The sequence below is a fragment of the Paramisgurnus dabryanus genome, chromosome 11 (genome assembly GCF_030506205.2).
Source record: "Paramisgurnus dabryanus chromosome 11, PD_genome_1.1, whole genome shotgun sequence".
Taxonomy (NCBI): domain Eukaryota; kingdom Metazoa; phylum Chordata; class Actinopteri; order Cypriniformes; family Cobitidae; genus Paramisgurnus; species Paramisgurnus dabryanus.
Genome location: NC_133347.1, coordinates 1,003,629 through 1,020,340, shown reverse-complemented (window position 1 = coordinate 1,020,340; position 16,712 = coordinate 1,003,629). Strand labels below are relative to the sequence as shown.

General features: G+C 36.8%; 1 protein-coding gene across 1 annotated transcript in view; it reads right to left on the bottom strand.

Annotated features, from left to right (window-relative positions):
* slc6a6a (solute carrier family 6 member 6a) overlaps nucleotides 1-16,712 on the bottom strand; it is a 24,368-nt gene extending 7,656 nt beyond the window's left edge. Inside the window, exons 1-6 of the mRNA XM_065248183.1 lie at nucleotides 16,510-16,712; nucleotides 9,963-10,192; nucleotides 9,722-9,856; nucleotides 3,180-3,414; nucleotides 2,971-3,103; nucleotides 58-192 (exon numbers count right to left, since the gene is read on the bottom strand). Coding sequence (XP_065104255.1) covers nucleotides 58-192; nucleotides 2,971-3,103; nucleotides 3,180-3,414; nucleotides 9,722-9,856; nucleotides 9,963-10,191 — 867 coding nt within the window. The 5' untranslated portion in view covers nucleotide 10,192; nucleotides 16,510-16,712. The remainder of the gene's footprint in view (nucleotides 1-57; nucleotides 193-2,970; nucleotides 3,104-3,179; nucleotides 3,415-9,721; nucleotides 9,857-9,962; nucleotides 10,193-16,509) is intronic.

Here is a 16,712-nt window from a genome sequence, read left to right as displayed (position 1 = left end):
TCACATTTAGCTTTAAAAAATGAAAGCCTATAAAGATTTTTCTCTCTTTTTTGGTACCTCAGGGTCCTGCAGACGAGTCAAATTAGGATAAAGGTAAAACTTGATGCCCTCAGCCGCACCAGGCAGCGTCACACCTCGAACCAGCAGCACAATCAACATGAGGAAAGGAAACGTGGCTGTGAAATAAACCACCTGTGGACCGGAGAAGGTTTGAGAAAATTAAAGTATTTACACCTTCAAAACACAATTTTTATTTCATAAAGAGTTTAACTAAATTAATGCTGGACATCATTTATAAACACAAATCTGTGTATATGAAGTTTCATGAAAATTGTTTGTAATTTAACTCCTATAGATCGTTTCATCGGGCACACGTGCGGTGACGCAATAAGCGTCTGGTCCGAACTTTACTTCCAGTTTCTGTTTGTTTAATGGTCTGGGCCGGGTTTCCCAAAAGCATCGTAAGGCTAAGTAGATCGTAAAAACGATTGTATGAATCATCATAGAATTACAGGCCGGTTTCCAAATGCTTCGTAGCTTAAGTAGCACTTGAAAATCATTGTAGATCTACGAGTGGTCTGGAGTAATCGTTCATTCATAAGTGCATCGTAAGACAGCAGCGTTAAAAGGTCACCTGCAGGACAACCAGCAAATTGCACTCTTGCAATAACGATAATGTAATGTTTTAAATGTAGGCTATATTTATTTATTGGGGTTTTCTTTATTTATTTGTTTAAATTACTTTAATATAATATATTTAAAATTCAAACGAGAAATACAATTTAAATGACTAAACATAAATTAATAAAGGAAAACGTATTTGGTACAATTTTGGTAAAAGTTCGTACTAGCAAATTGATAAATGGTTCCTACAAATTGCTGCTATAATTAATCTAGGCTACAAAAAATTTTTTTGAAGGGTATGGCGTCTGATTAAAAAAACAAAATAACTATTTACGGTACAATGCAATAATCCCTAATAATAAATAAACATAGATAATAAAAAACAAATAATAATCTAAACTATAAGATAAAAGGCAGAAGGCATTTTGCAGTGGAACGAGTCCTAACTAAATACGGAAAAGAATATTTCATTATGAACAATTCTAAAACATTTAAAAGGTCATTAAACAATAATAAAAAATATTATAAAAAATATTAGTGCACATCGGCTGAAGATCATTAGCCTAAACAAGCTTCTGCTACAAATTCGAGTCATTATTGGTGACATTTCAGCACTTGACAAACGGATAGCAACTCGTAAGTAGCACTTAAAACCCAGCTGTGAGCGATCGGTTCACGTGCATCTTTGGGAAACGCACGTAAATGAACAACTAATGTTCGTTATAGATCTCGTAGAAAGCGCTCTTACGTGCTAAGTTTAATCGTTATCGGGAAACCCAGCCCTGACTAGTTGCTGAAACTAAACTCTTAAACAAATACCTCGTCGAAAATAACAAATGTTTTGGGTTCCTATGTAATCTACATGTTGTTTATTTTGCTTGTTATATAAATAAACCATTTTAACTCTTTCCCCGCCATTGACGAGATATCTCGTCAATTAAGAGAAAACGCTTCCCTGCCAATGACGAGATTTTCCGTCTTTTCGCAATACCGCTATTATCCACCAGGTGGCTGGCAACTCTTTTTAAAAACGCTGGTGGTGAAAGAGTTAAAAGGACGTTTACTGTTGTTATTTATTCTTTGCAGAGTTTTCCGAAAGTTACGTGATGACCACGAAAGCCGCGTGTTTATGTTGTTACTGCTGAAACCGTCTATACTACACCAAGTTGAATCTTATTGGCTATTTTTAAATGTTTTTAACATTTCAGATTATTTTACAAAGTCTTTGTTATCTTTTTAGCTTAAATTTTTGACAGCTGTGCCCAAAATGATTTTTGCCATATTTTTAACAAGAATTTTTTTTAAGTGCTGAATGCATTTTATTATATTATCATTCAAATGTTTTGAAACACTTACTCATCATTTATTTATATTTTTTTACATTTTAAAACTCAGTAAAACTATGCAATAACACAAATGTAATATTGGAATTTTGTTGTGACTAAAAGCATATTATATTCTAGCATCTTTAAAATAACCACTCTTTGCTTATAATTTGTAAAATTGTCCTTATGTCATTTTATCAAAAAGATATGAAGTAATTTTCATTTTTTATGAGCTGATTTATCTTCATTCACTGGTCCAAGTCATTCATTTCTAAAATATTTTCATTAAATAAATTTATTTTAAATAAAATTTTTTTTGTGTTTTTTACTTTTCTAATGAGAGAAGTTAATATGTTGGCACAAATATGTTTTGTCCACGATAGTAAATTCAAACTTTTAAACATTCAAATGTGCATGAGCGAGCATATTAAATTCAGGTAAAGCAATCAAGCAAATTCATGTATTTCATACAGTAGTGTCAATAAAATTAACCAACCATTTAATTTCTAATTTTTTTAATTCTTATTAAATCTTATAGTCTAGTATTTTTTTATACATAGTACTTAAAAATACCGTATATAGTATTTTTTATCACTACAGAATTGCCAAAGTCTGCCCAGTGATAACCAACTGTTTCCTTTAACTTTTAATAAAAAATTTAATTTCCAATAGTATTTAATATATAGTATATCTTCTATAGGATCAGCTAAGTCTATTTCTCTCTCAAGGGTTTTTTTCTCCCAACTAGGACTTTTTTCCTATGGGTTCTTTTTCCTACTTTTGTTGTCCTCTGATTTTTTATTTTTTTCTCTAAATTTTATTTATGCAAAGCTGCTTTGAAACAATAAAATAATTGTGAAAAGCGCTATATATAAAAGAAATTGAATTGAATGTTGTTCTATCTATTTCTGTAATAAAACATACTATAACAACATCTCGAGAGAACCAAGGCTTCATGCAATGTGTTTCTACAAAACGTTTTGTTTATGCACATGAATGCTTTTCTACATCTCTCGCTGACCTTGCCGGTGGATTTCACTCCTTTCCATATGCAGAAGAAGCAGATGATCCAAACGGCCAGCAGGCAGAGCGCCAGGTCCCACTTCAGCCCACCGACCTCATCAATCCCTGAAGATATGCTCAGGACGTTCCTCCTACAGACGACAGTGATTAGTACGGGTGAACACACACACCCCTCGGGTCAACGCATCCACTCGTCTTTATACTTACTCCCAGAATTCAGTGACGGGTGAGGTGAGGTTGACGGCGTTGGCGGAGAGCCACAGCGTTTTGTTTTTACGGACGGTGTCCTCCACGCAGTTCTCCGTGTTCCAGCTGTGACGGCAGCGAGCCCAGGGCAGCTCGTGCTGAAAACACTGAAGCAGGTAGTACAGACCCCAGGCCAGAATCACAATGTAGTAGACGTTCAGCAGAGACACGATTACCACTGAGGCGTAGCCAATCCCTGTCACAAGCATGTAAGATGGTCAACGGTGGGTCAACTTGTAAATGTATTTTTTATTTTAATGTTGCTTATGTCATATCCGTGTTTTTTTGCATTGTATGGAAAAAAATTCTGTACAATGTCAAAAAAAAGAAAAGAATACTGTGCATATTAGTACCTCAAATGTACATAATGTCACCAAATATATACATATCTGTACATAAATGGTACATACCTCCTTCTGACAGTGTCAAGCATTGCATTAGCAGCAGAAAGGTCATGGGTTTAATTCTCAATAACACACATACTTTGAAGTCACTTTAGATAAAAGCATCTGCCAAATGCATAGATGTTAATGCAATGGAAACAGAAAAGATGGACATTTTGTTGAGCTGTGGACTCTCGGAGAAAACAAGAAAATTATGAATTAGATAAGAGTGAGCAACTAAGTTGTTCTCAAGCTGTGCACTTGTTATCTAAACAATTTGAAGCGCTGTACTGACGCTAAGAGTCCCTATGGAGAAACCAGAGATGTGGCACAGGTACTTAATGCACAATGGCTCATTAAACATATTACCAGCTCAGATTGTTACACTACCAATCTAAACCTTTAAACAGATTACTGCTGTCAGAAATGCCATGTTCATTACGGGTATGACAAATAATATTTCTTGCTTAGGACAAAAATCCTATCTACTTAAGTTTCCTCTTAACACAAGGCAACGTAACATCTAGCACTAATCCAAAATCATGGGTTTGATTCCCAGGGAACACACAAACCACCTCAAATATACCTTTAATCTGCAAGTGTCTCTCAAATGCATAGCGACTTACAGTGTATTAAGTTTATATGCGTATGTATCAGTCTGTGTCATCATGTACAGATCAGAAGGGTCATGATTTTCTCTCTAAGGACCCTGCTGAGTCAACACACAACTAAAGCTTCATCTGTTGACTTCAACACCTCTTCATCTGCAGGTTTATTTTTAGTGTTTTTTTTTTTAAGGTTGAGTGCAGATGAAAGGCTGAACGCTAGTGCTATGATTAACACAATGTACCACAAACTCATCCTGTGGTGCCGGAGATCAGTGACAGCTGACAGTAAAATGCAAAACTTGTTTGTGTGTGTGTGTGTGTGTGTGTGTGTGTGTGCGTGCGTGTTTGTGTGTGTGTGTGTGTGTGTGTGTGTGTGTGTGTGTGTGTGTGTGTGTGTGTGTGTGTGTGTGTGTGTGTGTGTGTGTGTGTGTGTGTGTGTGTGTGTGTGTGTGTGGTATGTCTGTGCATAAGTATCTGTCTGTGGTGAAATGTTGAGTCTGAAACTGTATGTTTGTGTTTGTGTTTGTGTGTGTGTCTGTGTGTGTTTGTTTGTAAACTTGTGTCTCTGTGAAACTGTGTGTCTCTCATTGTGTGTCTGTGTGTTAGTGTCTATGTGTGTTTGTGTGTAAACTTGTGTCTCTGTTGAAGTGTGTGTCTCTCGTTGTGTGTTTGTGTGCATTTCTGTAAGTGTTAGTGTCTGTGTGTGTAAACTTGTGTCTCTGTTGAAGTGTGTGTCTCTCATTGTGTGTTTGTGTGCATGTCTGTAAGTGTTAGTGTCTGTGTGTGTTTGGGTGTAAGTGTGTGTCTCTCTTTGTGTGTTTGTGTGAATTTCTGTAAGTGTTAGTGTCTGTGTGTGTTTGGGTGTAAACGTGTGTCTCTGTAAAAGTGTGTGTCTTGCATTGTGTGTTTGTGTGCATGTCTGTAAGATAGTGTCTGTGTGTGTCTCTGTCAAAGTAAGTGTTAGTGTCTGTGTGTTAGTGTTAATGTGTGTTTGTGTTTAAGCGTGTGTTTGTGTTTAAGCGTGTGTGTCTCTCTCAAAGTGTGTGTCTCTCATTGTGTGTTTGTGTGCATGTCAGTTAAGGGTTAGTGTCTGTGTGTGTTTGTGTCTCTCTCAAAGTGTGTGTGTGTGTTTGTGTGTCTGTGTTTTAGTGTCTATGTGTGTTTGTGTGTAAGCATGTGTGTCTCTGTGAAAGTGTGTGTCTCTCATTGTGTTTGTGTGCATGTCTGTAAGTGTTAGTGTCTGTGTGTTAGTGTTTGTGTGTGTTTTGTCTCTCTCAAAGCGTGTGTTTGTGTGTCTGTGTGTTATTGTCTATGTGTGTTTGTGTGTAAACGTGTGTCTTTGTGAAAGGGTGTGTGTCTCTCATTGTGTGTTTCTGTGCATGTCTATAAGTGTTAGTGTCTGTCTGTTAGTGTCTATGTGTTTTTGTGTAAGTGTGTGTGTGTGTCTGTGTCTGTCAAAGTGTGTGTTTGTGTTTCTGTGTGTTATTGTCTATGTGTGTTTGTGTGTAAACGTGTGTCTTTGTGAAAGTGTGTGTGTCTCTCATTGTGTGTTTCTGTGCATGTCTGTAAGTGTTAGTGTCTGTCTGTTAGTGTCTATGTGTGTTTGTGTGTAAGCGTTTGTGTGTCTCTGTCAAAGTGTGTCTCTCATTGTGTGTTTGTGTGCATGTCTGTTAAGTGTTAGTGTCTGTGTGTAAGTGTTTGTGTGTGTTTTTGTCTCTCTCAAAGTGTGTATTTGTGTGTCTGTGTGTTAGTGTCTATGTGTGTAAGCGTTTGTGTGTCTCTGTCAAAGTGTGTGTCTCTCATTGTGTGTTTCTGTGCATGTCTGTAAGTGTTAGTGTCTGTGTGTGTTTGGGTGTAAACGTGTGTCTCTGTAAAAGTGTGTGTCTTGCATTGTGTGTTTGTGTGCATGTCTGTAAGATAGTGTCTGTGTGTGTCTCTGTCAAAGTAAGTGTTAGTGTCTGTGTGTTAGTGTTAATGTGTGTTTGTGTTTAAGCGTGTGTTTGTGTTTAAGCGTGTGTGTCTCTCTCAAAGTGTGTGTCTCTCATTGTGTGTTTGTGTGCATGTCAGTTAAGGGTTAGTGTCTGTGTGTGTTTGTGTCTCTCTCAAAGTGTGTGTGTGTGTGTTTGTGTGTCTGTGTTTTAGTGTCTATGTGTGTTTGTGTGTAAGCATGTGTGTCTCTGTGAAAGTGTGTGTCTCTCATTGTGTTTGTGTGCATGTCTGTAAGTGTTAGTGTCTGTGTGTTAGTGTTTGTGTGTGTTTTGTCTCTCTCAAAGCGTGTGTTTGTGTGTCTGTGTGTTATTGTCTATGTGTGTTTGTGTGTAAACGTGTGTCTTTGTGAAAGGGTGTGTGTCTCTCATTGTGTGTTTCTGTGCATGTCTATAAGTGTTAGTGTCTGTCTGTTAGTGTCTATGTGTTTTTGTGTAAGTGTGTGTGTGTGTCTGTGTCTGTCAAAGTGTGTGTTTGTGTTTCTGTGTGTTATTGTCTATGTGTGTTTGTGTGTAAACGTGTGTCTTTGTGAAAGTGTGTGTGTCTCTCATTGTGTGTTTCTGTGCATGTCTGTAAGTGTTAGTGTCTGTCTGTTAGTGTCTATGTGTGTTTGTGTGTAAGCGTTTGTGTGTCTCTGTCAAAGTGTGTCTCTCATTGTGTGTTTGTGTGCATGTCTGTTAAGTGTTAGTGTCTGTGTGTAAGTGTTTGTGTGTGTTTTTGTCTCTCTCAAAGTGTGTATTTGTGTGTCTGTGTGTTAGTGTCTATGTGTGTAAGCGTTTGTGTGTCTCTGTCAAAGTGTGTGTCTCTCATTGTGTGTTTCTGTGCATGTCTGTAAGTGTTAGTGTCTGTCTGTTAGTGTCTATGTGTGTTTGTGTGTAAGCGTTTGTGTGTCTCTGTCAAAGTGTGTGTCTCTCATTGTGTGTTTATGTGCATGTCTGTTAAGTGTTAGTGTCTGTGTGTAAGTGTTTGTGTGTGTTTTTTTCTCTCTCAAAGTGTGTATTTGTGTGTCTGTGTGTTAGTGTCTATGTGTGTTTGTGTGTAAACTTGTGTCTCTGTGAAAGTGTGTGTCTCTCATTGTGTGTTTGTGTGCATTTCTGTAAGTGTTAGTGTCTGTGTGTTAGTGTCTATGTGTATTTGTTTGTTGTGTCTCTGTAAAAGTGTTGTCTTTCATTGTGTGTTTGTGTGCATTTCTTTAAGTGTTAGTCTATGTGTGTGTTTGTTTGTGTGTAAGTGTGTGTCTCTGTCAAAGTGTGTGTTTGTGTGTCTGTATATTATTGTCTATGTGTGTTTGTGTGTAAAAGTGTGTCTTTGTGAAAGTGTGTGTGTCTCTCATTGTGTGTTTCTGGTCATGTCTGTAAGTGTTAGTGTCTGTCAGTTAGTGTCTATGTGTATTTGTGTGTAAGTTTTTGTGTGTCTGTGTCTGTCAAAGTGTGTGTTTGTGTGTCTGTGTGTTATTGTCTAGGTGTGTTTGTGTGTAAACGTGTGTCTTTGTAGAAGTGTGTGTGTGTGTGTCTCTCATTGTTTGTTTATGTGCATGTCTGTAAGTGTTAGTATGTGTGTTAGTGGCTATGTGTATTTGTGTGTAAGTGTGTGTCTCCGTCAAAGTGTGTGTGTGTCTGTGTGTTAGTGTCTATGTGTGTTTGTGTGTAAACAAGTATCTTTGTGAAAGTGTGTGTCTCTCATTGTGTGTTTCTGTGCATGTCTGTAAGTGTTAGTGTCTGTCTGTTAGTGTCTGTGTGTGTTTGTGTGTAAGCGTGTGTGTGTCATTGTCAAAGTGTGTGTTTGTGTGTCCGTGCGTGTGTGTGTGTGTGTGTGTGTGTGTGTGTGTGTGTGTGTGTGTGTGTGTGTGTGTGTGTGTGTGTGTGTGTGTGTGTGTGTGTGTGTGTGTGTGTGTGTGTGAGTGTGTGTGTGTGTGTGTGCGTGCGTGTGTATCGATGTGTGTTAGTGTCTGTGTGCCCATGGAAACAGGGGATTTGTGACTCTGCAGGAACAGATATATGAGTGTGTGTTTGTGTCTCATTATTTGGCCTCATGTTGTTCATGACTGTCTTTCTTCCAGGAAACAACAGGTGATTTTCACATCATTTGAAGCAAGACTGTCAAGTTGAAAGCAGAAGGATGGAAAAGCACCAATCAAGTGTTTCATAAAACTTATGACTAAAAATCTTCTTCTCCATTGGCCTGCTAATGCTGGAACCTTGACATGGCCTGTGTTTGTGTTTAAGAGAGAATCATCAGCTGTCATTAAGTCTAAGAACAAAATTACTCAGTTGAAGGGGATATAGTTTACACAGTATCAAGAAATATCAATTATCTATACCATACATACTAAATATAACGTAGTCCTGGAGCCATGTGTGTGATTACAGAGGTCAGACGCCAGAAAGATTTAATATTAAAAGTATAATCAGATATGACTATATTGGACTCCTGATCTGACTACTGTATCTTTGAGCAGCACTAAAGAAGATCCCATCTCAGTCACCCCTCACAGCTGTTGCCATGGCGATCAGAACACACGTCCAAATGTGGAGCAGAGACGAGTGCCAGATTTAGGGTGTTAGTCAGAGCGTGAATGTGCTCTGGAGAAGTGCAGTGCAAACAAATGATGAGGAATTAAACGCACATATAGCGTGCGTGTCCATGCACGTGTGTATAAATGACTCGTATCGCACTAGACAATCCAGTCGGAGAAAGAAGGAGCAGACCAATCGTATCAGAACACAAAGGCACGTTTGAAAAGAACAAGGCATCTTCCAGCGTTGCCTAGCAACCGCAGCGGATGCTGAAAACAGGTCACACTGAAGATGCATGTAACAAGCCGACCTGTCAGCCAATCGGACTTGATCGCTCGTCTGCGGAATTTGTGATGAAACTAAACAAAAAAATGTTTTGTCTATATTGCTGCAAAATGGTGTTGTTGTAGCATCCATCCATAACTAATTATGTATCTATTGCATGCTTAGACATTTATAACGTGTACACAAGGGAAATGAGACAAATTATTCAAAACAAAAAAGTATTATTTGACCAAAAGAAACACAATTTACGAACAGCATTGTTGTCAGATACAATTGCTGATTTTATTATTTTATTGAACATAGTTTTTTGGCTTTCTTGTCTAAGTTTAATGCTGTGCCTAAAGCAGTAGGCGAGGCGTATGTCTGAATTCATAGTATTCATTTTTATCCAACAAAGAAAAAGAAGGAGTTGATCTAAGTTACTGGGTTGATGAAACATGGAAAAAGTCAAATTTTCATTTCCCTTTAACAGTCGATGAGTAGGTACTTTATCTAATTCAGTACCTACTGTCACAGTATGTGATTTGGGATGCATGGTTTGAATGCACTGACTTTAACTCAAAGTAAATTGCAGTAACAGTGCTGGGCTGGCATGAGAGCCGAAAGAGGAATAAAATATGATCACGGCAAATAGATTAAAAGGATCTTCGACAGAAAAGCCATTAAATATATTAAAAGCTAACCTGTCTTACTCTTGCCTCTTTTGATTTATCTATTTCTCTTACCAGTGAAAATAGGGCACAGTTTCTCCCAACAGGTGATTCCTCCCTCAGAAGTGAACTGACCAAGTGCCACCTCCAGAAAGAAGACAGGCAGACCACCACCAAACAGAAATATGAAGTAGGGGATGAGAAATGCACCTGAAATAAACAAACACAAGGTAAGTCAAGTGTAACATCATCAGTACATTAAAGGAACAAAGAAACACATGCATATTTTTACACACTTAACCACAAACACGCTCACCTCCGCCATTCTTGTAGCAGAGGTACGGGAAACGCCAAACGTTCCCCAAACCTACGAAACCTCCGGCCACAGAGAGCACGAAATCCATCTTACTGGCCCACTTCTCCCGCTGTGGTGGCTTTCCATCCGCCTCGTCTTCTGGACGCGTCCCGGGACTTTTACCTGGAGACGGCTTCAACGTGTCTTTATGGAAATCTTTAAGACACTGCAGCTTTTCCTTCTGTGCCATACTGCGAACGAAAAAGAAAGAGGTGTGTGTCAATGATCTGGATAGTCTTTATATGGTAGAATAAGATTTATTACAGTGTCACAAAAAAAGTTTAATGAGTTCAAAATATCTATAAATTTCACCAGACAGTTCATGCCTGAAACAATTAGTAAAACAAAGACTACAACTTCAGCAGAATTCATACACTGTAAAAAAAACTTTGCTGCCTTAAAATTCTTTGTTAAATCAACTCAGATTTACAAGTCATGTCAACAGTAATTAGTTGTCACAACTTATAAAATATAGTTGAGAAAAGTCAACTTAAATTTATAAGTTATAACAACTCACCTGTAGTTATAACAACTCATCTCTAGTCAAGATAAATAATAGTAAGTTGAAATGACTTGTAAATCCAAGTTGATTCAACAAAAATTTTAAGGCAGCAAAGTATTTTTTACAGTGTACATAAACACTTTCAAGAAACAAACAAATGCAGTTTGCATAGGGCAGCAATATATATATATATATATATATATATATATATATATATATATATATATATATATATATATATATATATATATATATATATATATATATATATATATATCAAAGCTACCGGAATGCCACTAACGTGCAATACACCGCAATATATGTCGCAACGGTTTGCCACTGAATGATATTAATACTTCAAAAAGTTACATATACACGCGTTCAAAATTATTATGCACATGCCATTTTTGTTTATATTTTCAATACTGTCAGTAAGTTTACAAATTTAATTTCACCCTCAGCATTTATATGACAGTGTGGATGTTATTCTATTTAAATGAAATAAAAATGTCAAAAGATATTTTAATACTTTGCAAAATATGCAAAATGTGCTGTTTCAAATTATTATGCAGAATGCATAGCCAAATATATAATGATATCATGGATTAAAATGATCTAAAAACCATCATAATCTGTCAAATGTGCTGCATGGACACAAAAACAAACACAATGTAAAATAAATAATGTATTTACACAAGTTACATAAGAACAAAAGGAGCATATCTTTGACATGACTTTAACTCTCCCATTCATTAAACTTGTAAGTATACAAGTATAGGTTTTTTGTTTTTATTTCACTTGTAGACGCTAGTATTGCATCCCTAAGTTGTTGTTTTGAATTATAGTGCTGTCCACCTTACAGATCTTTTATATAATGATGCTCCACAGGCCTCTTAAATAGGACTAAGGTCAGAGGATGATGGTGGTTCTTAATTTTTTTATGCCCATATGAATGAAAATAGTCAGTGATGCTTTTCACAGCATGAGATGGTGTATTCTCCTCCATGAAAGTACATTTATCTCAGTTAACATGATTCACTTTATATCCCATTGTGAAAAACATATTTTTAGGAACTCTGCATATCTTCTAGATGTCATTTTGACCCCCTGAGGAACCCTAAAGGGACCTAAAATCTTACTTCCCAATAAGCCCAAATCATTACTATGCCACCTCTTCCTAATGTTACAGTCTGAGCTCACAGCAAATGTTTCATGTTGGCATGTTTTGGTTTGTTGAAATTCACAGTTCAGAAAGATTTGACTATATAAAGACTTTTTTAAATATATTTTTTAGGAAAATATTAGGAAAAGGCAGCAATAAAAAGGCACTGTTAAGAAGCAAACATGTTTTAATACCTGCTGGTGTCTCTACCCCTGTCCACAAACCAAAACATGCAAACATGAAACATTTGCTGTGAGCTCAGAATACAAGACTATTTTCACACAGTTTTATTCATTGACATGCCATAATACACTGAATAATGTAATTAAACGACTGTAACATTAGGAAGAGGTGGCAAAGTAATGATTTGGGCTTATTGGGAAGTAAGATTTTAGGTCCCTTTAGGGTCCCTCAGGGGGTCAAAATGACATCTAGAAGATATGCAGAGTTCCTAAAAATATGTTTTTTCACAACGGGATATAAAGTGAATCATGTTAACTGAAATAAATGTACTTTCATGGAGGATAATACACCATCTCATGCTGCAAAAAGCAACACTGACTATTTTCATTCATATGGGCATAAAAAAATTTAATCACTTTAAATCTTTATAACAGTTGAATAATTTCTGTTTAGATAAATATAAATTGTTATAGGAAGTAATTTGCTTTTTTTAAGATAATGCACTTTTTGTCTTTAGAAAGATCTTTTTTCATTGCATAATATTTCGGAACAGCATATTTTCATATTTTTCGAAGTATTAAAGTATCTTTTGACATTTTTATTCCATTAAAATAAAATTACATCCACACTGTCATATAAGCACGTCAAACGCGTCTGTAATTTTACGTCATCTATCGGGCGACGGCTGGGCGAACAAAGCAAACCGAAAGAAAATCTAGCCTTCATTTTAATCATGACTTGTCTCAAGGATAAATAGAAAAAAAACGAAGGAGACAATTATCTGGCATTTGTATTTCCAGAGCGTATGTCCACCTGGCTCTTTTCGACATTTGTCTGCGTTGGTTTGTTTGTTGTCGCACTAATTGTGTCATCGGGTTCTGTGCTTCGATTGGTTCTTGATCTGCTGGTTTGCGTAGGGAGATGTCACACAGCAGAATTGTGTCTCAAAATTTCGACACCACCAGAATTTTGTCGGAGGATAATTTTGATCACAACGGTCATTAATCGGCTGTCTGTGAACATGTCAAACTATCAATCAAAGACGGCAGATTTTAACCTAGGATTCCAGGAATCTTTTAGGATTTCAAAATTTGTCCCAGACAGCTAAATAGTGGCTGAAATCTCACAGTGTGCACCGGGCTTTAGAGAAAACATTTCCCTGCCAATGACGCTTTCCTGACGAATTTTAACGGTAATCTGCAATTCTGCTTTTATCCACTAGATGGTGCTCTTACCCTTTTTATAAAAAAATGAAGCTAATTTAACAACATTTTAAACTCTGTGTATGTTTTGATAATCGTTCTGAATCTGATATCTAACAAAATTCCTTTACAAAAATGCAATATTTCAGCTTTTTTGCTAAAAATTTGGTATTTTTACCCATATGTGAAAGGTGATAAAAAGAGAACAAATGAAGATGGGATGAAAAGTTTTTTTCCTGTTTTGTTTGTTTGTTTGTTTGAAAGCAGAGGGTCTGATCTTTCATTTGATATATCTGAATGCTTATATATTTTTAAAGAAGAAAATCACAAAAAATGCTGGCAGACAACTTAAAAAAATGAGTTAATGTCGTGGAATATGGTGAAATGTTTTTTTGTGGCATGGTCTAATGTGAAGGTGACACATTTGTAAGAGATTTAAAAAAAGTTTCACTTTGACTATGTTCAGAAATGTTGTTATTTTAGACGACATGAGTACAATTCAAAAGTAAATTCACTTTGTAATGGTATTACCTCAGTATCCACAGTATACTTTCTCAACCAGGCAGCATTTAATGTACCTGAGTAAGAGTCGAGTTAAAATGAGAAATGAGAAGCTGAGATGTCTGTTCTCCATTTTGATATCCTGTTTGAAACCAACACTGACGGCTTTAACACTGAAACTGATAAACTACCTCACATGCCCCAGTTAGCCGGAACCTCTGTCTCTGTATATATGCCTGTCCCTTTATTTTCAACAGTTAGAGGTCAGAACAAGAGTAATTAACAACTTATGCATTTTTCATCAAGTTATCTTATTTCATTCCTCTTATAAGGTTCAGACCTGTGTTTCTCAGCCAGGGGGCCGGAGCCCATGAAGGCTCAATAATTTTCCAACTGGGCCTCAAGATGACCTAAAATTATTCAGAATAAGACTAAACAAAATTTAAATAAGCTTAATCAACTAAAAATCAAGATTTTCTTAGTGTTTGGATATTTTAAAGAATATGCAATCTGTCTAGTGTATTTAATTGGGAAAAAATTATGAGTGCGAGTCATTCAAATTTTGTTCTGGACAATTGGGGGACCTTAAATTGAAAAAGGTGGAGAACCCCTGGTTTGGACACACCACATCATACTAGTTTCACAAAATAAACCCTACACATGTAAACATATAAATCACATTGTTGCGTAGCCTCCCCCCCCGACATTAGATTCCGACCTGCCATTAAATCACAATATTGTTCATCTTATCTTATCTAGAAAGCAGTGTGTCATAATTTATTGTGAAATAAACCAGCCAATAAACTCTGATTAATTGGAGTGTTAATTGGCCGATTCAAAATACTAATGTCCTACCAGGTTAAATGCATTTTGTCCCAAAATGATGTTGTGGCCATGAGCAAACTTCTACCTGATCTTTCTTTAGGGTCACAGCTCAGTGTATATTAACCATCATCATTCATCATGTTGTTAGACCTTGACCCCAACTTAATGACCTTGTAAATAAACCTTCTGAACAAACAAAAGACTTCTGAATAGCCTTGATATAGATAAATACTAAATAATGATAGCTATAAACATGTAGTAAGCCAAATAAATGAGCCATTACGAAGTATCAGAAGACACCTGCAACTATTGTCTGCATATGAAAAGCTCAGATGCAAAGCCGTCTAAGTCAGAGTGCACACCAGTGCATTTACATTTTTTCCAATGGAAGCGTGATGCTTTTCAAAAATGCCAGCAGCTGGCGGGTTTTTTTCATGGGGTCAGAGTTGAAAGTTAACGTTCGGCTTGTCAAAGTCACTTTTCACTCGGCCATCAAATCACAGTGGAGGAGGGGAGGGACAAATATTACAACAACCAACCGGCGCATCGTTGATATTATACTTTTGCTTTGTTTATCAGTCGTTTAGTGATGTGCAGGTTGGTTGTTGTAATTTTGTCCCACCCCCCTCCACTGTGATTGGACGCCGAGTGAAAAGTGACATTGATGAGCTGAGCGTTACACCCAAAGTTGAAAATTTTTCAACTCTCGGCGCTCAATGCTGAACGTGAAAAAAATGTCGAGTGCCGGTATTCAATACGGACAGAACCCGCCAGCTGCTGGCTTTTTTAAATGCGCTGTGCTTCCATTAAAAACAATTAAAACATACGCCGGCCGCCGGGGTAAACGCTTTGGTGTGCACGGCACGCTACCCTTTCCCTTTGGTGTACATGCCCTGCTGAGTCTTACATGTTTTCTTGTGAGTATTTTTTAAAAGGATTCTGCCAACATTAAGCGGATTCGAAGCAAAAGTATTTGATGGAGGTATAATACGTGCCGAGAGCATTTGATTGATATCATTATTATCTCATATTTGACAGAGGTGGCATTTAGTGGGTTTGCATTTGAGCATCTTCATTCAGCTAGGGCAACTGAGGTAATAGCTTACACCCTATATACTAGTGTACAATGAAAAGCACAATGTTGGATTTATGAAATTGATGAATATATGCTTTGTTGTTCTTTTACAATCGAAAGGCAGACAAAATAACAATCATGTAAGCAAATAGATCTTCAGCAGAGTCTAATCTAATGTCTTTATCTATAATAGAAGGTCATACCAATTGTATGTTCATTATTGTCTGGTTCTTTATAAATGTAGAAAAAAAAACTTTTGCCATCTTTGTGTGCCTTTACGATACAAAATCAGTTTGTGTTGTTTCTTTCTTTCTCTGAGTTTCAGTGGTGCCACAAAGGATAAAAAACAATTTGAAATGTACTCCAAGGTCATCTAACGGCATGCATGAGAAACTAAATCTGTCTGGTATCAAAAATTAAACCTGATGCATGCCATCCACATCCATTGCACATTCAATAATAAAAAACTGCGCGCGCGGGCACGCCTCAAACAAGCCATTTAATTTCTTAACATGCTTTTTCCCTAATGCACATCCATCAGAGCATCATTGTGCAAGATGAGAAGTTCAAATCCCAGCCGTGTCCCATTAACCTACATTGTAACCACATGACAGGATTGTGTCCAATGGTGTCATTGTTTACATGCAGAATAAATGCACATGAACCTATATGTTGTCTAAGCAATACAAATGACGCTCTGGTGGTCGTCACGTGACTGCTATCGCCTTTAATTGAGATATGTTAACTTACAAGCACACTCTTAACCAATGTCGATAAATCATTTTAAATTAATAAAACAAAAACACTACATTTAATATTTAATGACACTCAGCTCGAAAAATCCGACGAGAGCACTTATTGGCGTGTGATGCATGTCAGAAACCGTTCTACATATTATTTATAAAATATCTTTACTATAAAAATAAAATTACTGAATGGGAAAATGTTTGTTATATAATTTAAAAGTCTTTCTTTTAAAAGGAGAGTCAATATACTTTCCACACACACAATAAACGAGTTGTAAAAACGTATAGATACGAAGCTGAGGTGTCACTCACCTGTCAACGCAAATTTATTATTCAAGTCCCTCTGATGTTTCTTTTGTCTTCTTGTGCTGAGGTGAAGTGAGGTGAGGTGACAAGCAACGCATATAATTTTGACTCCCTCTCCCCCCGACTTCTGTCTTATATGGGGAGCGCATGTAATAACGGAGACAGTGGAAAAACACCAGACTCGTGCAACAGGAGCGTGTTTCTTAAAG